Consider the following 27,449-nt stretch of genomic DNA (forward strand, 5'->3'; position numbering starts at 1 on the left):
GCAGTTCCAGTTCCTAACAGATTTGATCGACGAGTATCAGGTATGTATTCTTTTTCATAGCATACTACTGAAATGCTATTTTAAGATGGGATTATCGTAAATAAAAATAAAGTGAACTTTTTAATAAAAAGGTAAGCATTATAGAACATTATAAAAATTACCTGTGGTTCCTTCATTCTGTTTCATTTTAAGTTCTGAGTATACATGTACTTATTTTTATATTATTATAATCAGTTTGTCTCATGTCATTAATATTTTTCCATGTTCATAATTATGGCTTCTAAAAACAACTTTTCATATTACTACTTCTGGCATTCTATATTATGCTCGCCATTAGCTTCTTGCTTACATTGTTGAGGCACTTAAATTACTTCCTCAGTAATAGTGCTGGAAGTAGCATTCTCTGGTCAGAGACTGAACGTTGCCTTGGCTTTTTCTGTGTATTGCTTACTAGAGATAGTCTACAAAATAGGCTACAGGGAGAAAGACACCCTGCAAAGACCTCTTTTCCACCACCATCTCACTAACATAGGCAGTGCCTACTCCTTTCATTTATTTTTTTAATATATTTTTATATTGTTGACTTACAAACATACTCCTTTAATTTAGATGTAAGATATACCTCAAATTGTTTTATTTGGGATTCCTTTGATTATTAACCAAAAATGAACATTTTCCAAATATGGGAAATCTATTTTATTTTCTTCTATGGGACTAGTTTGATGATATTTTTCCCTTTTATCTGTTGTGGTCGAGATTATTTTTTGTAAGTGTGAATAAATTTCTATCATGATTTTTAATTGATTGATTGATTGATTGATTTTTGGCTATGTTGGGTCTTCGTTGCTGTGTGCGGGCTTTCTCTAGTTGCAGAGAGCGGGGACTACTCTTCATTGCGGTGCGCAGGCTTCTCATTGAGGTGGCTTCTCTTGTTGCGGAGCACGGGCTCTAGGTGCGCAGGCGTCAGTAGTTGTGGCACGAAGGCTCAGTAGTTGTGGCTTGCGGGCTCTAGAGCTCAGGCTCAGTAGTTGTGGCACGTGGGCTTAATTGCTCCACAGTGTGTGGGATCTTCCCGGACCAGGGCTCGAACCCATGTCCCCTGCGTTGGCAGGCAGATTCTTAACCACTGCGCCACCAGGGAAGCCCCATCATGATTTTTAACCTTTTGAAAATTTTAATACAAAATTTTCCAGGTTGGTGTGCTACTTATTTTAATTTTGCTGTTTTTTATTGACTCAAAAATTTTGATCTGTGACTGGTACCTTGAACACTACCTGGCACAGAGCAGGTACTCAGTAAATATTTATTGACTATGTACATCTCTTTTTTTTTTTCATGATTATTCCTAAGCTGATAAGGTCCCCAGTTTTTCATAGAGCTAATAAATATGTTTACTGAAAGTTTTTCTTATAATAAGATGCTTGACTTTTGGATACATGTAGAGTTAATTTGATTGTACAGTTGGGATGTTTATGTGTTTCAAAATTGCTATGCGAGCTGTATGTGTCACATCATTCTTTCATATCCTCTTGTTCTGGGAAGGTTTCTTGACTTTAAATTGTCATATGACCTAACACCTGGTAAGGCTCAGAATCTCTTTCGTATCCCTCAATCATTTTCTTTGAGAAAATCTGCTCATTTATGTTTTCAGAAAGTTTTTGGTAAGGTTGTACACCAAAGTCTGTTGAAAGGAGTTTGAAGAATGTGTTGTTACTTATAGAAAGTCATTTACAGAGACAGGACTTCCCTGGTGGTCCAGTGTTTAGGACTCTGCACTTCCATTGCAGGGGCATGGGTTCGATCCCTAGTTGGGGGAGGGGGTGTCCCAACATGCCGTGAGGTGCAGCCAAAAAAGTCTTACAGAGAGGAAATAGAATAGAAATTGAGACTAGTATGAGACCCATGAGCTACTATCTCCCATTTCTGTTCATCCCTGCACCCCTTTTTACCCAAAGATTAGTAATAGATCTTGACATTTGTGGGACAGGCCTGGGGAATGGAGAGTGCAGTGACATCTCCTCCAGAGGTCACAGACGGTCACAGATGAATTGCTGCGTAGCCTCTCCGTCAATGTGGTTCAGTCCTTGAACTCTACGGAGGACTCAGACAAGTACTTGGTATTATCCCTACCCTTAGCTTTTATAATCTTACTGAAGAGTTAAAACTTTTTAATATCATTCAAATGTTAAGTGAAAAAAAAGGATTCTTAATAGAGTCCAAAATGATTATTCAGGAGAGCAAATAGCTTGTTAGCAACAGCTAACATTTTTTGAGTGCAGGCTGTGTGCTAGGTGCACATTTTTAAGGTCTTTCTAAATGGCTGCCTTGTATTGTTGAATATAATCCTCAGACGAACACTATGAGATACATGCTATGATTACCCCATTGTATGGATAGGAAAACTTGGGGACAAAGCAGAGGTTAAGTAACTTGCAACAGTTGAGTGATAAAGTGCCCACAGGTAGCATGGTTCCTAAGTACTACCCTTAGCATCCCTATGTACCCTTTCTTATACCCTCTGGAACTCTTGGTCAGTCTTCAGCTAAATCCGTAAACTCAGAGAACAGAGCCTGTTCTCTGAGTGCAGTCTTCATCTTCCTGATCTAGCTGAAACTTGGCCTGCCCTGCAGGCTTTTCAAATGGCTCATTTCTCGTTCACCTTCCTTGTAACACTGACAGGAGGTGGGTGAATATCTCTACTGTTCCTCATTGTTGCTTCCAGGCCATTCTCTCTCCCTCCTCCCTAAAACCCTCGACTTCAAACCTCACATTATATTCTACCAGCCACTGCCCCTCCTTGTTTTTGTCCTCTAATAACCCCCTGGTTGTTCCTAATTATTTCCACATAGATAATCCTTCCAGTCTGGTCCTTCCATTCCTTGACATCCTCTTCTCCAAGGTTCTTGTCTTCCACCCTACTTCAGCCACTCATTTCCATGGTTGTATTGTGGTAGGACCAGCATTACAACTCTTCATATTCTCAATCAGTGATCCCAGTCTCCCACCACTGCCTGCTGTCTTGTAATAGCTCCTTTGCTGTCCCACTCCAGCTCTCACAACTCATTGATCCTGTCTCCTTTTCACTTTCTCGCTTCCTCTTTACTAACCTTAAATTTCTTGATCAGTGATTATAACGACTCCCTGCCACCTTCCCTCAATTCACTTTTCCCTTTTTATTTTCTTGGCTAAACCACACTGTGGTTAAACCCAATTCTCCACTTAGTGTGTCTGCACCACAGCTGTACTTGGTTGAGGGAAAATACGCAGCCCTGTTGACTGATCTTATTTCAGTTCATGATCATTAACTTCTAGTAGGCTCTTGATGGCAGCAATCATACTGTGTTTCTATACTTCTTTCACACCCCATTCTCCTAGGTAAGTCTTCCGTTTCTTCTCTCTCTCCAAACCTCCAACACCTCCTCCCCATCCTCATTCCTGTCAGATAATCTTCCTCTCAATTTAACTAAGGAAACAGAAGCAACAGAAGAGAATTTCCATAGGCTCCCACCCCATCTATCCTTCTTAATCTGCCTGTGAGTCCAGTTGTCCACCTGTACACTAGATCTCAACCCTTCATCCTTCCAGCAGTTACCTGTTCTTTATCCTGCATAATCTTTATTCTTCAACTGGATTATTTTTCTCAGCAAAGAAACATATCATTGGCTCTCCATTCTTAAAAATAAAACTTAAAAAAATCACTCTTCCCTCTCTAGCTACCACCCTTTCTTTCTCCATATCTTTATAGCAAAACCCCTTGAAAGAATTGTCCATATTTCTAGTTTCTCTTCTATTCTCTCTTGAGCCCATTCTAGTCAGACTTTTGCTCCCATATCTCACCAAAGCTACTTTGTGTATTGCTCACTCACATTCTTCAGAAGGAAGGAACAAAGGAAGGGTTGAGGAATCAGGAAGATAAATTGCTGGAGGCAGAAAAAAAATCAAGAAACACTTCTTGGAGGGAGGCAGAAATTGCACTGGAAGTTGAAAAACATGGTTACTATTTGGCCAGTACCAAGAAGGATGCATTCTAGGTAGAAGAATGTCTTAAGAACTTGAAGGGGGATAAACTGGACCTGGCTGCTCTGGCTGTAGGAGAGGAGATAAAATAAAATTGGAAAGATAGTTGGGGAATGGGCTCCTGATGTGATCCAAGGATTTCAGCTCAAACTAGTTGTGTGAGGACATGTGCTGTGTCAAACACTGCAGAAGAGACTTCAACAACTCAGGGTGTCTGACTGAATAATAATCTGGAAAGTAAAGCAGCATAGGAGAGCTAACAGTTGTTGAGTGTCTCCTGTGAGCCCAGCCCTATGTTTAAATGTCACCTCCTATTATTAACCCTTTAACATGGTTCTAGTATTGTTATCCCCTCTTAGCGTTGAAGAGACCAAGGACTGGGGACATAGAGAAATAGTGAGTGAGCAGTAGATGGACCTAAGCTCAGACTCCAGTGAGTGTAGCTTCAAAGATGAGCTTTTCCCCTCCTTGATGCTGCCTCTCCCTTGCAAATCACTGGAATTGAAAAGCTGTACCTTCCAAATCCTTCTAGCAGAACAGTCCCTCTACATCGAGTGATAAATGCATCAAATGAAGAGAGTCCATAAATTCCTTAAAGGCAGTTTTCTTTAAATAGTTCTAAATTAGTGTTAACTGTCTTTCAGTTTGAAATGTTAGTTTGATTCTTCTGTTAATTTAAAAACTTCATCCAGGGACTTCACTGGTGGCCCAGTGGTTAAGAATCCTCCTTCCAATGCAGGGGACGCGGGTTCGATCCCTGGTTGGGGAACTAAGATCCCACATGCCATGGGGCAACTAAGCCCACGCACTGTAGAGCCCACGTGCCAAAACTACTGAGCCCGGCGCGCTGTGCAGCCCGCGCCACAACTAGAGAGAAGCTCACGTGGCACAATGAAAGATCCCATGTGCTGCAACTAAGATCCAATGCAGCCAAATAAATAAATAAATATTTTTAAAAAAACCTTCATCCAAAAAAGAAAAACCCTTTTGTTTCATAAATTTCTGTTGTTTAAGCCACCCAGTCTGTAGTATTTTGTTATGGCAGCCCTAGCTGACTAATATACCCAGGCTATATCAACTCTTCATGGACACTGGCAGGACAGCACAGGGCCTCATGCCTGTGACCAGGATCTGGGCTCATTTCTTTGTAGAAATGAGGGGATTTTCTCTCACAAACACATTTTAGTGATTCACGTTTCTGGATGGAAGAAGCACCAGTTAAAATTTAGAAGAGGAAATTCTGCTGGATAATCTATTGTTACTTTGTACTGTTTCCTATTACTAACTAGTGACATCTGCTGGAGAACTGTGGCAAAATTAATTCCCTCAAATGAGGGGCTGTGCTGCTCTTTTTTAGTCTTCATCTTCAATAGGTCTTGACCATCTCATGACATTCAGTGTAGGTCTTTTTTTTTTTTAATTTGTTTATTGATTGATTGAATGATTTTTGGCTGCGTTGGGTCTTTGCTGTGCGCGGGCTTTCTCTAGTTGCGGCGAGTGGGGGCTACTTTTTGTTGCCATGCGCAGGCTTATTGTGGTGACTTCTCTTGGTTGCAGAACACAGGCTCTAGGCGCGTGGGCTTCAGTAGTTGTGGCACACAGGCTCAGTAGTTGTGGCGCATGGGCTTAGTTGCTCCGTGGCATGTGAGATCTTCCTGGACCAGGGCTCGAACCCATGCCCGCTGCATTGGCAGGTGGACTCGTAACCACTGCGCCACCATGGAAGCCCCACATTCAGTGTAGGTCTTGAGGCTGCATAGGGGATGACACAGACTCTGGGACTCCCCGCACTGAGACAGGTTTCCTGATGTGTAGAACCATAAGGGGCAACAATCACATAGAAACTTAAAAATGGATTTTTTATATAGAAAATGAGAAAAGTAATTCAGGATCGGTACCAGAAAGAAGTAGAGGGGTTGAAGGTAAACAAAGGAAGAGGGAAAAGGGAGCCGAGTGTGATGTTCAAAAGAAAAGGGAAAAAATGAAAACCAGTTTAAAAAATAAAGATAAAATGTTTTTTCACAAATAGAAACAATAATTTTAATGAAAATAACTACTTTTGTTTAAATTATAGTGCTGTACCTTAAGACTTAAAAACTATAACATTTGTTGCCTCAGTTACATTGTCTAAAAATATAAAAATGAGCTAAGTTGCTAAAATACTTTCCTCCAAACTCAGAGGAAAAGCAAGCCTGGAAATAGGCTAGCTCAAGACTAAGTGTCATTATCAGTAAGATCCTGTCAGTCTCATCATTAAAGGCTTATTATTTTCAACTTCTTAAATGAATATTTTCATACATATGCAAAAGTAGAGACAGTTAGTATAATAATACTCATATATCCATCTGTCTCCAAAATGAGGTTTTTTAAAATGCGTATTTCTAAGAAGACATTTTGAAATCCTGGACCAAGTAGTAGCAGAGTAGACTGAATAAAGGTCAAATATGAGGTAGAATCTGATGTATTCATTGGGTAAGAGGTGAAACAAGGAAGCCATGGTGAGTTCCAAATTTCTGGTTTAGAAACCTGGGCTGATAATGACAACATTAATCAAGAGTGCAAAGAACCAAGAGGTTTGCAGTTTAAAATAGTGTCTGGTTAGCTGCCCTCAACAGCAGCTTCCTCAGCCCCCTACCCAAATACCCATGAAGATGTGAAAAGTGGCAGCAATAACATCTAGGAACTCAGGAAGGTGTCTGCCTTAATCTTTAGGACAGATCTGAGATAAACTTGTTTCCTTGTGGAAACAGGAATGGCTTGGAGAAAGACAGAAAGAAAGTCATTATCTACATCCCATTATCACTTCCCTGGCTCAGCTACAAAAGCCTGTGCCACCCGGGGCTGGGCAGCACTCTGCAGAACATTACCTGATGCTGTTTTAGGGACTAGAATGGTGCCTATCCTCTTACACCCTTCTCCCTGATTTTTCTCCATCTATTTAAGGATACTGGGTCCCTGTTAGACAGGCAGAGTGTTGATGGCATTACAGTACAGAAGGCGTGGTCCACACAAGTAGGCTGGGCAGGGAAGGGAGTCCTGTGTACAGGTCATGCTGGGAGTCACCATTTCTCAGGTATTCCATTAGATCAGAATCAATGAGGAAGGGGAAGCTGGGATGCAAGCTAGACCAGGGCTGCAATGAGTAAATGTCTCTAAGAAATCAGGAGTTAAATTGAGAGTGGTATGTATCATCTTATCCCCTCATTATAGGTATGTAGAGATTTTTAGCCATCATACAAAAGAATTGAGCATAGGGTCAAGAAACTTATATTTCTTGCCTGCTAACAAATAAGAAATAAACCCTAACAAACAATACAAGGCTTATGAATGAATTTGGCAGATTAAGCATATAAGAGGAATGAAGATTAGAAAGGTCCACTACAAAATGCTCATAGAATGCAAAAAATCATTGCCTTTATTTTGTTGCATTCTGGGCAACACCAGTGATCACATCTAGATCATTCCTGGCAAAACAGTTTTGTTAGTGAGTACACTAACTTTTTTATTCACTAGATAATTCATTGTGTCTACCATTGTAACACCTAAGGGTAAGATTTTAAAATCATGACTTGTACTGACATCTCCAATTCTAACCCTTCTTCTGTTCCATAATTTTATTCCCCTTTTCTCCAGTGAAAAACATCTGGCTGTATATTTGTTTACTCACAACTGTAGTACACAGAGGAGTTTTGGAATTACTGTACCACTGCAAATAGCAGTTCTTTTTTGTCGTTGGAATATATCCCACTGAGGGTGGATGGTTACAGTACTATATGTTCAGAAGCTACTTAAAATAATTCTCCTTTCCTTCTCTGTGGTTATGTTATCAACCTGATATGTGGTTAGGTTCATTTGTTTCTCTTTGTATTCAGTTTTAGGGTCCCTCCATCCTTATCAATTTAATTTTTTTTAATATATAAAACATTTTAACATGGCTTAACGGTCAAAACTATATAAAAGAATTTTCTTAGAGAAGTTTCATTCCCTTCCCTATCCCTTCTTTTTTGTTTCTGCCTACCTTCTAGAAAACAATTTTATTACTGTCTAGTTTATCTTTCTCTTGTTTCCTTTTGAAAAAATAAATATATTAAATTTTTTTGTATATATATTCATATTTATATATTTATTCCCTTCCCCCCGCCCTTGTTTTTTGGCTGCATTGGGTCTTAGTTGTGGCACACAGGATCTTCCCTGCAGCATGCTGGATCTTTCGTTGCGGCACGTGGGCTTCTCTCTAGTTGTGGTGCTTGGGCTCTGGAGTGCACGGGCTTAGTGGTTGCAGCATGCAGGCTTAGTTGCCCCGCTGCATGTGAGATCTTGCTTCCCCAACCAGGGATTGAACCCGTGTCCCCTGCATTAGAAGGTGGATTCTTAACCACTGGACCACCAGGAAAGTCCCCCTCCCCCAATCCTTATCTCTCCTTTATCATGGAAGTCCTTCTTTATGGAAGGGACAGCATACTATGTAGTATATTCTTCACCTTGCTTTTTCTGCCTTTTTTTCCCCTAGAACTCACTATTTATTAGCCTATGGGGATCTTCCTCGTTCTTTCTTATAGCTTTATGAGTCACATGGGTACTTACATCATTTATGATATTCTGCTGTTATAAACAGTTGTTCAGTTAATATTTTTTAAGTCTTTGCTTTACGACAAAGACACGTCCTGTGGCCCGCTGGTGCAAACTCAGGTTACCTGCAAAGAAAATCAAGTTGGTTTTAGATTTATATAATACTGTACCTGGAACAGAACCTGACACATAGTATTTACTTTGTTTAAAATTCTTACTTTTAAGTTATTCATGTACATAATGATGTTGAGATATTTTATTTTAATTGATTCTTTTCATAATTACTCCAATTCTGTATCCATATGTTTATATTGCATATACTGTACTTTTTGGTTTTCCATCCCTGCTTCATAGCTCAGCAGAGACAGCACTTCCTTGCTTGTCCTTGCTACTACCATAGAATTTAGTAGATAATATTTTTTATCATCTCTCTCCTGTTTGGACTCCCAGTCCCTAGAGAGCTGGCTTTTCATCACTAACAGAATGCCTGGCATTACTAGGTACTTAATACATTTGTTAATTGAAGGAAGGGATTACAAAAATCATTATAGCTTTAGAAAACAGTGAATAAAAGAAAATTGTGTCCACTTCCTATTTTCCAGTAAAACACACATCTGTTTTATTTATTTTTCTCTTTATTTTTTTCTCTCCAAATTTAGTCTGTGCTGAGACCTATAACCCCGATGAGGAAGAGGAGGATACTGATCCAAGGGTAAGAACTGCAGCAAAGGTATTAGGTAGAATAATTTTAGTCCCCACTCACTCCCCTCCTCCTCTACATACCACATCTAATCATGCTGACATTTAAAATAAATACAAATTAAAATCTCAGCAAGATGCCATCTTTTATCTAACAGATTGACAATTATTAAGAAGAATGAAAGCAAGATTGGTTGAGGATATGGTAAGGAGGGATGCCTAGCTGTAGCTGTCAGAGCTTTATACTTAGTCAAGCCAACTGACTCAACAGTTACGTGAAGGAGAATTCATCCCTAACAAACAGTTGGGTCCTTTCTAAGGAGATTATTGCAGTATTGTAAAATTGAAAAATGGAAGCAACATAAATGAACCAAAATAGGGGATGCCAAGGGCTAAATTATGGTACATTCAAGTCAAGAGAATCTGCAGCAATTGGAAATGATGGTACAGGACTGGCTTTAATGACATGGAATGATGTATATTTGAGGTACATTTTATAGAGCATTTTATAAAATAAAAAATAATTTTAAAATATCTATCCATCTGTCTACCTATTTACTTATTTACTTGTTTGTGCAAAGATTTATACCTGGAACGATATATCCCAGATATTAACAGTAGTTGTTGTAGGACTATGGTTGATTTTGGGGTGCTCTTTTAAAAACTCAGTTTTTTAAATTCTTGTACAGTTAACAAATTACTTTTATAAAAGCAAATTTGAACCATCTTTTTTTAAAGATTGATGTTATAAAAGAAATTTTAATGATCTTTCAAGTGTGCCTTAAAATGAGTAGACTATGAAAGATCTCTGAAGTATTCTAATAATAAAATGCTACCATTGTGTGAATATAATAGACATGTAGGTTTTTGAATTTTTTATTTTAGATATTGTAAAATTTTGATGACTTTAAAAAGTTAAAACTTTTTTTACTAACTTTTTAATATCACAAAATTAAATCACTTAACACTTTTGACATCTGTTATTTCTGGTCAATTTAAGCAATGTATTTTTTTTAGGGTGAAGACAATACTTAGGAAGGAGCTTGATGGGTCTCTCAATTATAACAGTGATACTAGGCAATAATTATTTTTTTTAGTTCAATAAACATTTATTAAATATCTGTAGTATTAGTAATAGGAGTAATAGTTGTTGTTTTGGTTTTTGTGGGGTTTTTTTGCGGTATGCGGGCCTCTCACTGTTGTGGCCTCTCCCGTTGCGGAGCGCAGGCTCTGGATGCGCAGGTTCAGCGGCCATGGCCCACGGGCCCAGCCGCTCTGCAGCATGTGGGATCTTCCCGGACCAGGGCACGAACCCGTGTCCCCTGCATCGGCAGGCAGACTCTCAACCACTGCGCCACCAGGGAAGCCCAGGAGTAATAGTTTTTGAGCACCTACTAAATGCCAGGTTCTGTTTTAAACACTGCCTGTATTAGCTCATTTAATCCATATGACAATTCTAATTTTGTAAATATCACTAATACTACTAGTAATACTAAGCTATTGAGGTTTGAACTCTAGCTTGTATAGCGGTTATTGCCATCTCCACTCACATTTCAATAGACAACTCATACTGAGCTCCTGACTATTTCCATTTAGACATTCTTTTTCACCCACAGTCTTCCCCAGCTCACTTCTTGGCAGCTCCAAACTTTCTGTTGCTCAGGTCCAAAATTTTAGGGTCACCCTCAGCTCCTCTCATTTTTTCATACCCACATTCAATTTTTCAGCAAATCTGATAGGCTCAGTCTTCAAAACATATTTAAAATTCCAGTACTTCTCAACACCTTCATGGCGACCACCGTGGTCCTAATCACCACCATTTAGCACTAGGATAATCACAGTAGCTTTCTGGCTTTCTCTGTTGCCTCCCTCAAGGCTGTTCTTCACTCAGGAGCCAGCATGAGCCTTTAAAAACATTAGATCTCTTTCCTTCCTCTGTCAGAACCCTCAGATTGCCCCCATGTCACTAGAGAAAAGTTCCAGATCTGTGATCTACAATGCCCTCCACCTAACCCCCAAACCTGGTCTCTTCCTGATCTTTTCCCCTCGCTCTGCATCAGTCACACCTGTCTCCTGGTTTTTCTCAAACATGCTATTAACCAACCATAAGACCTTGTTTTCACTTGCTGTTCCTTCTGCTTGAGGTGCTCTTCTTAGATATGTCCACATTACTCACTCTCTCAGGTTGTCCTCAGTTCCTTGGGATCTTTACAAATGTCACCTTCTCAGGCCTCATCTGGACGCACACACGCACATGCACATTCATACACGCACCCTTCCCTACCTTATTTTCTCCTTAGCCTTGTCACTCTAACATACTTTATGTATTTATTGAATGTGAAAGCAGGTGTTTTTGTCTTGTGTTCACTGCTATGTCCCCAGAGCTGAGACGGTGCCTGGCACCTAGTCGATGCTTAATATTTGTTGAATGAATGATATGTGACCTTCTGCTTTTCGGATGGGGACTCTGAGGCTCCCAGTGGATAGCTGACTTGCTGCCAGCCACACAGCCAGTGGGCGGTCCAGGGTGGGTACTCTTCACCCCTATCATATTTCCTGTCCACGATCGGGTACTGCTTGGTATTTGTATAGAGTTAGAATTATAGTCAACATGCTCTTAATTTTTCCCATTTTTAGGAGAAAGAAATATACCAATTTGTAAGTTAAGTAATATTTTAAAATAGAATAAAAAATTTTCCCTGGTTTTATTTGGATTGGCAGGTGATTCATCCTAAAACCGATCAACAGAGGTGCAGACTTCAGGAAGCTTGCAAAGATATTCTTCTTTTCAAAAATCTTGATCAGGTAACATTGATTTTTAAAATATTTTTGGCTTTTTTGTCCTATTCATCATTTAAACAGTTTTTAGCATGTTAGCCACAGTCACATGAGGCATTAAAACCTTAGCTTCTTCTTACTTACAAACGTTTGCATTGTGTTGAGCACTGTAATCCATAATGAGCTTTTCAGATGACTTTTAGTATTTCTCTGAACTGCTTTGGTACTTCCTCCAAGGCAATACCATTTGAGGACCATGCAGTTGGGTCATATTAAAAGGAAATGCTCAGGTTTGCATGACCCTGGCTTAGTTTGGAGGGGCTTTATTTATGCTGCAGAGTAATTTCTCCAAAGATGCCAGTGTGGCGTCCTCTCTACCGGTAGCAGTTAACCCACTGGAAGTGTGTGACTGCTTCTCACTCCTTTGGTGTAAGGCACCTTTTATGATTATTTCTCAGTGAAGACCTCAGGCATGGGGCACACACAGAGTGGTGTGTGTCTTTAGGGCCCCAGCACAGGATCTGTGCCTGTGACTGTCTTCCCTCTCTTGGTGGAGATGGAAAACAGGGCTACCTCCTGAGGACAGAGATGCTTCAAATTTCCTGTTCCTTCTGTACTTTGATGGCCGCATGCTGAAGCCAAATGAATGGCTGAGATGCTGGGCCTGCTGGGGAATCCCAGAATGTGCAGAGACAGGAAGGATGGGAAATAGAATTCTCCTACTACCCAGCTCCTGCAAATATGTCTTCTGAAGATACCCCACAGCCTTCTGGGAATCTGGCTGGTCAAACATGAATTCATGTTGTATCAATCAAGGGAATCAACTATCCCTGGTGTCTGTAAACCATGCTGTTTGGTAGCTGTGTGGTTATAGGAATAGCGAGAACTTTAATCAGAATTTTATTAGTCTGAGATTGAATAAAACAAGGACCATGAGTTCTAGGAAAGGCTGGTTGTAAGAAATAATATTCTGTGTCAGCTGTTTTCCCTGGAAGACCCATCTGTATCAATGGAAAGGGGACTTGCTTCTTTATCTACTGTGAATAAAACCCCTTGTAAATTTTATACTATCAGATGTTCTAAAGAAGTTGCTGTGTCAGTCTAGTATTCAGATTCTTCTTAGTGCTGGAGAACATCATTTTACCATTTCAGTCTTGAAAAATGATAACTGAATTTTCAGATTTAATTATATTTTTCTAACATTTTATCATGAAAATATTCAGATACAACAAAGTGGAAAGGATTTTACAGAACATGTATTTATCCACTGCCTTGATTCTAACATTAACATTTTACTATGCTTGTCACATGATATACCGTCTACCCTCAACCAAGGGGTTGGCAAACTTTTGCTTAAAGAACCAGATATTAAATATTTCTGTCACAACTACTCAACTTCATTATTGTAGCAGGAAAGCAACCATAGACAATGCATAAATGAAAGGGTATGGCTGTGTTCCAATAAAACATTATTTACAAAAACAGTCAACTGTTTGCTGGCCCCTGCATTAACCCATCTTATTTTTTAGGATAATTTCAGAGTAAATTGGAGATTTCAGTATATTTCCCTTAAATACTTTGGCATGCATATCATGAACTATAGTTCAATATTTCTTTATAGCTTTTTTTTTTTTTTTTTTTTTTTTTTTTTTTTTTTTTTTTTTTTTTTTTTTTTTTTTGCTGTACGCGGGCCTCTCACTGCTGTGGCCTCTCCCGTTGCGGAGCACAGGCTCCGGACACACAGGCTCCGCGGCCATGGCTCGCGGGCCCAGCCGCTCCGCGGCATGTGGGATCTTCCGGGATAGGGGCACGAACCCGTGTCCCCTGCATCGGCAGGCGGACTCTCAACCACTGCGCCACCAGGGAAGCCCTCTTTATAGCTTTTTAATGTAAAGTTTGCATATAATGAAATGCATGCATGAGTTTTAAGTGTATTTAGGTTTGACAAATGCATACACTTAGGTAATCCAAACCCCTATCAAGATGTAGAATGTTGCCACCACCCCAAAAAGTTTCCTTATGCCCCTTCATGATCAATTCTTGCTTGCCTCCCCCCAGAGGCAACTTCTATTCTGATTTGTTCTACCATAAATTAATTTTGCCTTCTAGAATTTCATATAAGTGGAATCATACAGTATATACTCTTGTGAGAGATTCTTTTCACTCAGCACAATATTTTTGAGATTCTTTCTTATTGTTCAACATTCCATTTTCTTTTTTCACTTTTTATTTTGAACTAGTTTTAGACTCATAAAGAAGTTGTAAAAATAGTAGAGTTCCCATATACCCCTCATCCAGCTTCCGCCAATATTAGCATCTTACATAACCATAGTACAATTATCAAAACCCGGAAAATGACATTGTTACAATACCATTAGTTAAACTAAAAACCTTGTTCAAATTTCATCAGTTTTCTCACTAATTTTTTTTCCTAGTTAATAATCCAGTCCAGAAGCCCACATTGCACTTAGCTGTTATTTCTCCTTAGTCTCCTCCAATTTGCGATAGTTTTCAGTCCTTTCTAGTATTTCATGATCTTGACACTTTGAAGAGTACTGGTTAATTACGTTATAGAATATACCTCAATTTGAATTTGTCTGATGTTTCCTCATGATTGAAATGCAGTTATACATCTTTGGCCAGACTACACAGAAATTCTATTGTGTCCTCAGAGCATCATATCAAGGGATCCATGATGTCAGTGTGTCATTGTTTTGGTGATGTTCGTTCATTCCCTTTTATTGCTGAGAAGTATTCCACTGTGTGAAAATACCAGTTTGTTTATCCATTTTTCTGACAATGGATACCTGGTCTATTTCTTGCTTTTAGCTCTTATGAATAATGCTCTGGACATTTTATACAAGTCTTTTTGTGAACTTTTTTTTTCATTTCTCTTCAGTAAAATACCTGAGGGCAAAATTGCTGAGTCATAGGGTAGGTATATGTTTGATATTGTAAAAATCTACCAGCTGTTTTTCAGAGTGGTTATACCATTTTGCATTCCTTCCAACAATACATGACATTTCCAATTGTTCTGTATCCTTAACCAACATTTGATATTATCTGTCTTTTCAAATTTTAGCCATTCCAGTGAGTATATTTGTTTCCATTTTTTAAAAATTTACTTCCCAAACCTTTGTTTTTAAATTTTCAAATTTACAGAAAAGTCAAAGAATAGTACCATGAACATTCTTATATTCTTGACCTAGATTGACCAGTTGTTAACATTTTGCCACATTTACACTGTTTCTTGTGTGTATACGTAGGCACATGTATAAGTATGTATGAACTGCTTTTAAGATTTTCCCTGTAAAGTTTTCTATAGCTTTTTTGTTCTGTTTTCCAATCCTGAGTCACATGTTGCTTTTGGTTGTCATGGTATGATTTTAGTCCCCTGTAACCCAGATTGCTTCCCCCATGCCTTATTCTATATCTCATGACACTGATGTTTCTGAAGAGTCCAGTCCAGAAAATGAAGAGTTACTCAAAACATGAGGCTGCCAATGGACAGCCCACAGGCCAGATACAGCCAGGTATAGATGTGTGTGTTTGGTCTGTATTGTATGTGAAAACTTTAATTTGTTACTTGTATTTAAACATGAGATTTCTGGCAACACTGAGCTCACATTCCACATTAACGTGGATGACACATGAGTAGCAAGCCTTCCTTTTTAGTATTCATCAGCTTTTACAGTATTCAGCACACCTGGAATTATGGAACTAAAGGGGTGCTTTTTGGTGATATGTTATTTTAGATAGCACAGTCACACTGACAGAACACTAAATCACATGGAATTATGCAGCAATAAAATTATTTCCTTGTCAGATCTTCAATCCACATTCCTCCAAAGACAAAGTCTTTCTCTGAGTTGAAACTGGTATTTAGTGCTCCATAACGGTCACTGATTTCCCTGACAGAAGGATGCTGGCCCTAGACTGAGACCACTGTTTTGTTAGAATTTAATAGCATTGTTTTGTTTTCATTATACTTACTGGTACAGTTACCTTCTGGTTATGGCAGGTAATATTGGTAAGTAAGTAATTGTATGTGTTGTATATAAATGATTGTAGCAGTATTACATGTCTGGTAATAGATCTCGTTTATTGAGTACCTGTTATGTGACATGTACTTGCCTTAGATTTTTCTCCTTTAGTCATAAAAGTTGATGAGCTAGAAACTATTTATTAAACCCTTTTTTGCATATGAAGAAACTGAGTCTCAGAGAGGTAAAGTGATGTGCTTGGCTAGTCAGAGTAGTAGTTGTGCTGTTCCATGAGATAACCTGTGAGGCCATCTCAGCCTTTTAGCCTTGATGATCCTGTTAATATCAACACCTGGAGGAAGGTGGCATCACATGGCTTTACACCTGACATAGTAGAGCCATCAAGGCAGGTGACAGTCTTGTGGGTGCGGCTGGGAGAATAGGCACCATGATTTAGATACCTGTTTTTGCGTAAATTATAGAATGTTTTTTCAAAACAACGCTGCCTCAGAAAATTTGGCAACTTTGCTGTATATGTGGAGATGCAAAGCTGAATGGCCACAGGAAAGCATTTGTTTCAGACAGCCCTTAGGTTTCTGCTTGAGTGTGGGGAATAGTCTGATGTGGGGACTTCTACCATCTACCATGTAGTCACCAACTAAGATAAGCATAGTTTTTCCCCCCCACAAATGTAGAAGCCATCTTTTCTTGTTGTGTGTTCCCTGCAGGAACAGCTTTCTCAAGTCCTCGATGCCATGTTTGAAAGGACAGTCAAAGTTGATGAGCATGTCATTGACCAAGGAGATGATGGGGACAACTTTTATGTCATTGAACGGTAGGAGATGGAGTTTTGCAATTGCACGGCTATACTTAATAAGATTCATGATTCAGGGCAAGTGCTTTACCCTATGCTTTGTTCAGCCCAGACAGGACTTAGGGCCACGTAAACAAGCTTCTCAAAGCTTGCCCCTCTCTGTCCACAGCCTGCCTTTATCTACTGCTGCCCTGAGTCCTCAGTACAACCCATACTTGGGTTGCCACTATCTACAATTAGGTGAAATGTGCAAGCTATGCTTTATAAACATGTTATTTGCAAGTGTTCAAGTGAATTGATTTTCTAAAGAATATCCGTAACACTTTATTGTCATCTGGATCATTCAGTCCTAGCCTAATTTTACACATGAGTGTACTACCTCAACCTCCATACCTCTGGCCCCTTCTGGCTCTGTTCCAGGCATAAATCATGTTGGGAGACATGAAATATGTGGGTTTGACCTGTTCGCCCTGGTGTGTCCTAACCTCTTGAGCTATTAGTATCACCTGGAGGACTCCTTCTGACCCCTCCTCAGTCCTGAAAGGAACACCCTCACCAGAATTTAAGATCAATAAGATGTTGCTTCACCCAATATCTTCCATTAATTATTTTTCATTTTTTCTTTTGAAGTAATTTCAGAGTTATAGAAATGTTACACAAATAGTACAAAAAATTCTTATAAACCTGGGTTCCCCAGATTTATGTTGTACCACATTAGCTTTATTGTTTGAAAGTAAGTTGCAGGTATAAGCCCTTTTACCTCTGAATGCTTCAGTGTATATTTCCTAAAAATAGAATATTCTCTTACATAAGCAGAGATCAATTGTAAAAATCAGATATTAACATTTTATACAGTACTCTCATCTACTCTGCAGACCTTATTCATTTTTTTCCAATTGCTTTCCTGATTTTTAAGATTTTTAAGGGTCTTTTCATTTTGATCAAGTAGCTGTATTAGATTCAGCTGGTCCCGTCTCGTCGAGCCTTTTGCTCGTTCAGGAAAATGTTCAAGAATGTACTACTTGGACTTCCCTGGTGGCGCAGTGGTTAAGAATCCGCCCGCAAATTCAGGGGACACAGGTTCGAGCCCTGGTCCAGGAAGATCCCACATGCCGCGGAGCACCTAAGCCCGACTTAGCACCACAACTACTGAGCCTGCGCTCTAGAGCCCGCGAGCCACAACTACTGAGCCCACGCACCACAACTACTGAAGTCCGTGCGCCTAGAGCCTGCGCTCCGCAACAAGAGAAGCCACCGCAATGAGAAGCCTGCGCACCGCAACAAAGAGTAGCTCCCGCTCGCCGCAACTAGAGAAAGCCCGCATGCAGCAAAGAAGACCCAATGCAGCCAAAAATAAATAAGTAATTAATTAATTTTAAAAAAATAAACGTTAAAAAAAAAACGTACTCCTTGGGTAACCTTTTGGCCCTTGATTCTGTGACAGATGATTACAATTAGGGTTAGGAAAGAAATGTTTTATTTAAAGAGTAAAGATGATATAAATAATGTCTTCTTTAAGACTGTTTTATCTATTATGCTCATGCTTCCTTCACAGAATTCTGTAAGTAGTGACAGAATAATTTTTTTAAGTTATATCACCACTTCTAACAGTCACCTTTCCCCCTTGCTCTGCCATGTGCTCCCTCACCAAGACAGGAATCCCAGTAGGTACCTGCAGTCTGGGAAATAAGCATTTACCTTCACATATCCATAGCTTATGGTTGAAATGCCTGTCTACAAAGGGAATGATTTGTTATTACACATGTAAATGAGAGGGATTATCTTTTGCATGCACTGAAAGTGGTTGTTAATAAATTATTAAAAAGATATTGTTCCTGACCTCAAAAAACTCATTTTCTAGTTGGAGAGACTAGAAGTAGATAACTATTACATAATTAAATAGATAATTATTACATAATTTGATGGTAACAACAGTGAGAAAAATATGTCCCATTATTTGGAAGAGGACCGAAGTGAGAGGTTAGGAAAGACTCTGTTTTGTGGCTTCCTGAAATTATTTGTGGTGTTCCCAAAATTAAGTTGCTAGTGTCTCCTGGAAGAGAGACTAAAAACACGTAAGTGAATTTACCCTGAGTTCCATGTATTCCACTCGTGTCCTTGTTACTTTTGCCTTGTCCACCAGGTCAAATACAGGTTAGCTTACCTATTCAGTGGTGAGCTCCCTTGAGAGCAGGGTTGGTACTGTGTACCTGATATTTGAGTGATTGGCTTTATTCTTTGCTTCTTGTGTAACATATGATACCTAATGATTTTTATCAGACAAGTGGAGGCTCTTTGTAGGAAACTTAGGGAAAAAAAAAATAGGAAAGAAAGTAATTTAGCCCTAATTTCATCCCCAGAGTATATTCTTCCTTTCTTTTTTTTTTTTTTTTTTCCTATGCTTTACTGTTAGGTCAGATCCATTACCCCAAATTTGGTTCAGATATTGAGACTGATCATACCACACACACAGCTAAGAGGATATGAAAAGATTTATCACTCACATAATGAGGCTTTTAAGGGAGAACAGGCCAGATTCCCAAGAGGTCCAAAAATGACTTAAGACAGCAGGGAGGGGTGACTGGCTTGGTGTTTCATGGTGGTTAGAGGGTGGGGCTGAGGTCAGAGTACTCTTATATATGGGCAGGCTCTAGTTTTGTTTGAATATCCCATCAGTGCCAAATAAGGGAGCACCCAGGTTTTCTTCTCAGCTTTTCCAGATGTGAGACAGAAGAGGAAGAAGGATTGGGAGTGGTAGGGCTTGAAAGCTGTTAACAAACATGTAAAATGTAGTCAACTCTTTATTACATATATATGTATACTTTTTATGTTGGGTCATATACATTGACTTGATTTTTAAAATCTATTTGAAGTAGTTTGCCATGGGATACAATATTATTCTATGTCATGATTTATATTGACTGCATAATATGAATATAGACATATATTTGACCTATCCCCTATTGTTAGCAGATTAAATTGTGGTTTTTGTTCTTATAAATATTACCTGGTGAGCATCCCTGCAGTTAAATATTTTCCAATATCTTTGCTTATCTCCTTCAGAATGCCTAGAAATGGAATTGCTATGTCAAAAGGTCTCTTTAAGGAATTCGTTATGTTGTTAATTATCTTTCAGAAACTTTAAAACATTTACATTTGCTTCAGTGGTGTACTGAGAGTGCCTGTTTCTCCAAATGTTTGTCCATTCTGAATATTTTTCTTTAGCAGTCATTAACAATCAATAGATAGAGAATTATATCATTTTTTTCTTTATTTTAATCAGTTCTACATCCTAGTTTTCAACAGACTACAAAAGAAAACCCATACAATCATTTCAATACCTGCAGGAAAAGCATTTGACAAAATTCAACACCTTTCCATGATAAAAACTCTCAGCAAACTAGGAATAGAAGGGACTTTTCTCCAACCTGATTAAAGGCATTTATATAAAAAAAAAAAAAACCTATAGCTAACCTCATACTTAATGGTGAAAGATTGAATGTTTTCCCTTTAAGATGGAGAACCAGACAAGCATGTCTCCTCTCACCACTTCAATGCAATATTATACTGTAGGTCCTAACCAACGCAATAAAGCAAAGAAAAAAGAAGGAAAAGAAAAAGATGGAGTGAGGAAAGAAGGACTGATGGGAGGGAAGAAGGGCATACAGATTGGAAAGGAAGAAATAAAGCTGCTTTGTCTTTGTTTGCAGATGACATGATCCTCTAGAAAATGCCAAGTTCACTCATTAAAACTAATAAATGAGTTTAGCAAGGTCACAGAATACAAAGTCAAAATGCAAAAATTTATTATATTTCTATATACTAGCAAAAATCTGTTGGAATTTCCCAATAACAACAACCTTCTATTCATGTACACCTGCCCGTTGTAAGTAAAATTGTTTCTTGTTATATTTCCAGGGGAACCTATGATATTTTAGTAACAAAAGATAATCAAACCCGCTCTGTTGGTCAGTATGACAACCATGGCAGTTTTGGAGAACTAGCTCTGATGTACAACACCCCGAGAGCTGCTACCATTGTCGCCACTTCAGAAGGCTCCCTTTGGGGACTGGTGAGTTAAGAGAAATGGTTCTCCTTGCATAGCATGGTATTAATTCCCCTTACTTCTGAGTCTCTGTCATTGGGCTGCTGGTTCACACTATATTTTATAGCCAGTTATCTGAAAGACATTGTGGAAGGTTTTGTACCAGTGTGTTTTTCCACTTCTCTGAAGTGATTTATCAACAAACCACTTATTCCAAATTACAGAGAAAAGACTGGGTCTTGTGACCTTGCAGTTGTGTCAGCTCTTACTACATTTTCCATTTATGTTTTTATCAGACAAGTAGAGAGAGCGGGGTTAACTCTGTACAAGAGACAACCTAGAAAAATAAGTGTCATTGAAAGCTCTGCCAACCATGTTTTCCATCTCTATCTATCCTAGGACTAACTTTTCTCTGTGTTTGGCCATCTATTTATTCGTTGGTCCATGCCAATATTCAATAGATTTAGACAACTAGAAAGGCTGATAGCCATATTCTGGGAAACAGAACTTTCCTAGAATGTCTTAGGCACAGTACTGCTATGATCCTATCCTCTATTATACATGACCCACCTTGCTTCCTTCATTATCAAGCCTTCAAAATATATAATTCTCTTCCTTCTTAAACAAAACAATCATCCTGGGCTTCCCTGGTGGCGCAGTGGTTGAGAGTCCACCTGCCAATGCAGGGGACACAGGTTCGTGCCCCAGTCCAGGAAGATCCTACATGCCACAGAGCGGCTGGGCCTGTGAGCCATGGCCACTGAGCCTGTGTGTCCGGAGCCTGTGCTCCGCAACGGGAGAGGCCACGGCGGTGGGAGGTCCGAGTACCGCAAAAAACAAAACAAACAAAAATCATCCTCTTGTACAGATTGCAAATTTCACTTTTAAAATGTTCACATCTATGATAATTTGTTTCCATTTACCCTACAAACAGAATTAGATATATACCTTGGAATTATCAACATATTTCTTCAAATAAAATCACATTTTAAAGACATACTAGAGCACTTTATTGTGCTATACTAATGTAGAATTAAGAATGCCCCTGAGGCAGGACAGGAATAAAGACGAAGACATAGAGAATGGACTTGAGGACACCGGGATGGGGAGGGTAAGCTGGGACGAAGTGAGAGAGTGGCATGGACATATATACACTACCAAATGTGAAATAGATAGCTAGTGGGAAGCAGCTGCATAGCACAGGGAGATCAGCTCGGTGCTTTGTGACCACCTAGAGGGGTGGGAGAGGGAGGGTGAGAGGGAGATGCAAGAGGGAGGAGATATGAGGATATATGTATATGTACAGCTGATTCACTTTGTTATAAAGCAGAAACTAACACACCATTTTAAAGCAATTATACTCCAATAAAGATGTTAAAAAAAAAAAAAAAAGAATGCCCATGAGAGAGACTTCCCTGGCGGTCCAGTGGTTAAGACTCCTCGCTTCCAGAACAGGGGACTTAGGTTCAGTCCCTGGTTGGGGAACTAGGATCCCACATGTGGTGCGGCCCACCAAAAAAAAAAAAAAAAAAAAAAAGATTGCCCCTGAGAGATGAGAGATACATTGGTTTAAGAATACATCACATTGGGCCTCCCTGGTGGCGCAGTGGTTGAGAGTCCGCCTGCCGATGCAGGGGATACGGGTTCGTGCCCCGGTCTGGGAGGATCCCATGTGCCGCGGAGCGGCTGGGCCCGTGAGCCATGGCCGCTGGGCCTGCGCATCCGGAGCCTGTGCTCCGCAACGGGAGAGGCCACAGGAGTGAGAGGCCCGCATACCGCAAAAAGAAAAAAAAAAAAAAAAAAAAGAATACATCACACACTTGGGAAGCCAGTGCTTAAAATACTCAAGGTAGAGCTTCCCTGGTGGCTCAGTGGTTGAGAGTCCGCCTGCTGATGCAGGGGATGCGAGTTCGTGCCCTGGTCCGGGAAGATCCCACATGCCACGGAGCGGCTGGGCCTGTGAGCCATGGCCATTGAGCCTGCACGTCCGGAGCCTGTGCTCCGCAACGGGAGAGACCACAACAGTGAGAGGCCCACGTACCGCAAAAAAAAAAAAAAAAAAAGATGTCAATACCAAGGTGACACAGATATTGGAATTAGCTGACAATGATTTTAAAGCAGCCATCATAAAAATCCTTCAACAAGCAATTATGAACACACTAGAAACAAAGGGAAAAAAATAGAAGGTCTCAGTGGAGAAATAGAAGACAGAAAGAAGATCCAAATGGAAACTTTAGAACTGGAAAATACAATAACCCAAATAAAAACTCACTGGGTGGGCTCAATAGCAGAATGAATATAAGGGAGGAAAGAATCAGTGAACTTGAAGTTAGAACAATAGAAATTACCCAGTCTGAACAACAGAAAGAAAATAGACTGAAATGAACAGAGCCTGTGGACGAATAACAAAAGATACAGTATTTGTGTCATCAGAGTCCCAGGAGAAGAGGAGAATATAGAGCTAAAAAATTATTCAAGGAAATAATAGTTGGAAAATTCCCAAATTTGGTGAAAGATAATAAACCTACAGATTCAAGAAGCTGAGTGAACTTCAAATTAGATAAACCCAAAGAAATCTATGCCAAAACACATCAGAATCAAACTTTAGAAAACTAAAGACAGGAATAAATTTGAAAGCAACTAGAGAGAAACAATGCTTTACCTACAGAGGAAAAACAATTTGAATGACACCAGATTCCCTATCCATGAAGGCCAGAAGGAAGTAGCACAGCATTTTTCAATTGCTGAAAGAAAAGAACTGTCAACTCAGAATTCTATTCCTAGTGAGAATATCCTTCAGGAATGAAGGTATTCTCAGATAAAACAAAACTGAGACTTTGTCACCTGCAGAAGTGATAAAAGAAAGAAATTTGGAACATCAAGAATGGAGAAAGAATAACAGTAAACATATGGATAAACATAAAAGTCTATCCTCTTGAGTTTTCTAAAATAGGTTAGATGCTTGAAGCAAAATTATAACATTGTCTTACGTGGTTCTTAATGTATATAGAGGAAATATTTAAGACAATTACATTCTAAAGGGGAAGGAAAGGGGCCTAAATGGAAGTTAAACTTCTACACTTTACTCAAACTACTAAAATGTTGACACCAGTAGACCATGATAAGTTACATATATAAATATAATACATAAAGCAACCACTAAAATAATCTGTACAAAGAGATACACTCAAAAGCTCTATAAGTCCATTCAGATAACCTGCAGGAAGGCAAGAAAAGTGAAACAAGAATAGGAAACAGGGAAGAACAGAAAACATTGAATAAAATGGTAGACGTAAGCCCTAGTATATGAATAATTACTATAAATATAGATGATCTAAATATACCAACTGAACTTCTTTACAAAGCAGAAGTAAAGTCATGAATGTAGAAAACAAACTTATGGTTACCAGGGGATAAGCAGCGGGGAGGGATAAATAGGGAGATTGAGACTGACATATACACATTATGGGAAAAGAATCTCAAAAAAAGAGTGTTTATATGTATAACTGATTCACTTTGCTGTACACCTGAAACTAATACAACATTGTAAATCAACTATACTCCAATAAAAAAATTTTTTAAAGCTATTATGCCAAGTTAATTCAATCTAACTAATTAGAGGACAGGAAGTTCTTTGAATTATTGTATGTGCTGTCTGAGAAACATACTTGAATATAGCTACAGATTTCATTAATTGCAGTTCATTATTTTCCAGATTAGTTACTAAACTTGCATCAAAAGGTCAAAGACAGCAATTTTGTCAGCTGCCACTTCTCTCAGTGCTGTATCTTTTGCATTTCTGGAACTCAGACAGAAATTGATTACAAACAAAAACAAATCTCCATAAAAATGAGAAACATAAGTCTTTATGAATATGTTCAAGCCAAATGATTTTGTAAAGTATAAGAATCTTTGTTTTTAAAGACTTCCTTATAATCTTTATTTTTGGACTTCCCTGGTGGCACAGCGGTTAAGAATCTGCCTGCCAATACAGGGGACCCAGGTTCGATCCCTGGTCCGGGAAGATCCCACATGCCACAGAGCAACTAAGCCCATGCGCCACAACTACTGAGCCTGTGCTCTAGAGCCTGCGAGCTGCAACTACTGAAGCCCGCATGCCCTAGAGCCTGTGTACTGCAACTGCTGAGCCCATGTGCCGCAACTACTGAAGCCTGTGTGCTGTAGGACCTGTGTGCTGCAACTACTGAAGCCCGCGTGCCTAGAGCCCATGCTCCACAACAAGAGAAGCCACTGCAATGAGAAGCCCATGCACTGCAATGAAGAGTAGTCCCCACTCACTGCAACTAGAGAAGGCCCACGCACAGCAACTAAGACCTGATGCAGCCAAAAATAAATAATAATTTTTAAAAAAAGAAAGTAAAAGTATAGTAATATATATACTATGCAAACATTAACCAGAAGAAAGCAGTAGAACTTATATTAATATCAGATAAGTAGACTTCACAGCAAAGAAAATTACCAGAGACAAAGAGGAACATTACATAATAATGAAAGAGTTAATGTACCAAGAAGACACAGAAACCCTAAATATGTATATACCAAACAACAGAGCTTCAAAATATGTAAAACAAAAACTGATAGAACTGAAAGAAGAAATAGACAAATCCACAGTTATATTTGCAGTCTTCAACACCCCTTTCTCAGCAATTGATAGGACAACTAGACAAAAAATCAGGAAGGATACAGAACTTAACATCACCATCGACCAAAAGGATCAAATTGAAATTTATAGGACACTTCACACAACAACAGAGAATACACATTCTTTTCAAGCCCACAAATGTTCACTGAGATAGACTACATGTATCCTGGGATATAAAATAAAACTTAACAAATTTAAAAGAATTGAAAGCAGACAACGTGTTCTCTAATCACAATGGAATGAAACCAGAAATCAATAACAGAAAGATAACAGGAAAATCTCCAAACACTTGGAAATCAACCCATTCCTAAATCTAAAAGTCAAAGAGAAAGTCTCAATAGAAATTTATTAAAAATGCACTGTAAAACTGCTTGCCTTGGACTTCCCTGGTGGTGCAGTGGTTAAGAATCTGCCTGCCAATGCAGGGGACACGGGTTCAAGCCCTAGTCTGGGAAGATCCCACATGCCGTGGGGCAGCTAAGCCCATGAGTCACAACCACTGAGCCTATGCTCTAGAGCCTGCAAGCCACAAATACTGAGCCCACGTGCCACAACTACTGAGCCCATGTGCCACAACTACTGAAGCCTGTGCATCTAGAGCCTGTGCTCCACAAGAGAAGCCACTGCAATGAGAAGCCCGTGCACCGTAACGAAGAGTAGCCCCTGCTCGCCACAACTAGAGAAAGCCCGCACACAGCAACAAAGACCCAATGCAGCAAAAAATAAAAATAATTAATTAATTTAAAAAAACAACTGCTTGCCTTGTTGTTTGGATATGAGAATTAAGTAGAAGCACATCCAAGAAGCAGTTTCCTCGGTGCCTGGCACAAAGTAGGGTACTACAGAGTGGTGGCACCTGCTTCCCTTGGTTGTGGTGCTGCTCACCACCCTTCCATTCCTGAAACTCCCTCTCCTGAGATCCCTGCCCTGCCTTCCTAGTTCCTAGCCGTATCCTTTGCAGTCTTTTCTTCCACTCCCTGCTATCTTAAGTGAGATTCATCTCCCTGCTGCCTTACGTGACCTATTTAGATGCCCTTTTCTTCTGCGTTATTCACCTGCTTTATAGCCCAAACCCTTCCAAAGCTTCAGTACCACCTTCAGGAAAGTGACTCCCAGAGGGTCCTCTATAGCCTGACTTCTTACTTGTGCCTTCCAAGGCCTTTGGAAATGCCTTCTGAGGCTAAAGCAGGGAGGACCTGGTGTTGCCACTGAGTTTCTCAAATTGGATTCTATATTCCTTCTCTTACTGGGGGCAGCTGCCACCATGACCACTACACTTAGTCTTTGCTCCCACTCTGTCTTGCTTGCATGAAAGTGAGTAGAAACTTTCTTTTTTTAAAATATTTATTTATTTATTTGGCTGTACCAGGTCTTAGTTGCAGCACGTGGGATCTACGTTGCGGCATGTGGGATCTAGTTCCTTGACCAGGGATCGAACCCAGGCCCCCTGCAGAGCACGGAGTCTTTTTTTTTTTTTTAATTATAAATTTATTTTTGGCTACATTGGGTCTTCATTGCTGCACCCGGGCTTTCTCTAGTTGTGGCAAGCAGGTGCCACTCTGTTGTGGTGCGTGGGCTTCTCACTGCAGTGGCTTCTCTTGTTGTGGAGCACAGGCTCTAGACACATGGGCTTCAGTAGTTGTGGCATGCGGGCTCAGTAGTTGTGGCTCGTGGTCTCCAGAGCACAGGCTCAGTAGTTGTGGCGCACGGGCTTAGTTGCTCTGCAGCATGTGGGATCTTCCCAGACCAGGGCTCGAACCTGTGTCGCCTGCATTGGCAGGCGGATTCTTTTTTTTTTTTTTTTTTTTTTTTTCGGTACATGGGCCTCTCACTGCCGTGGCCTCTCCCTTTGTGGAGCACAGGCTCCGGACACGCAGGCTC

General features: G+C 39.6%; 1 protein-coding gene across 1 annotated transcript in view; it reads left to right on the forward strand.

Annotated features, from left to right (window-relative positions):
- The window catches only part of PRKAR2A (protein kinase cAMP-dependent type II regulatory subunit alpha), an 84,920-nt gene that overhangs the window by 43,631 nt on the left and 13,840 nt on the right, over positions 1–27,449 (forward strand). The window contains exons 2-6 of the mRNA XM_081245264.1: positions 5–40; positions 9,246–9,298; positions 12,007–12,090; positions 16,775–16,881; positions 20,779–20,932. Coding sequence (XP_081101390.1) covers positions 5–40; positions 9,246–9,298; positions 12,007–12,090; positions 16,775–16,881; positions 20,779–20,932 — 434 coding nt within the window. The remainder of the gene's footprint in view (positions 1–4; positions 41–9,245; positions 9,299–12,006; positions 12,091–16,774; positions 16,882–20,778; positions 20,933–27,449) is intronic.

Source organism: Mesoplodon bidens, assembly GCF_964165515.1.
Source record: "Mesoplodon bidens genome assembly, chromosome: 10".
Classification (NCBI taxonomy): domain Eukaryota; kingdom Metazoa; phylum Chordata; class Mammalia; order Artiodactyla; family Ziphiidae; genus Mesoplodon; species Mesoplodon bidens.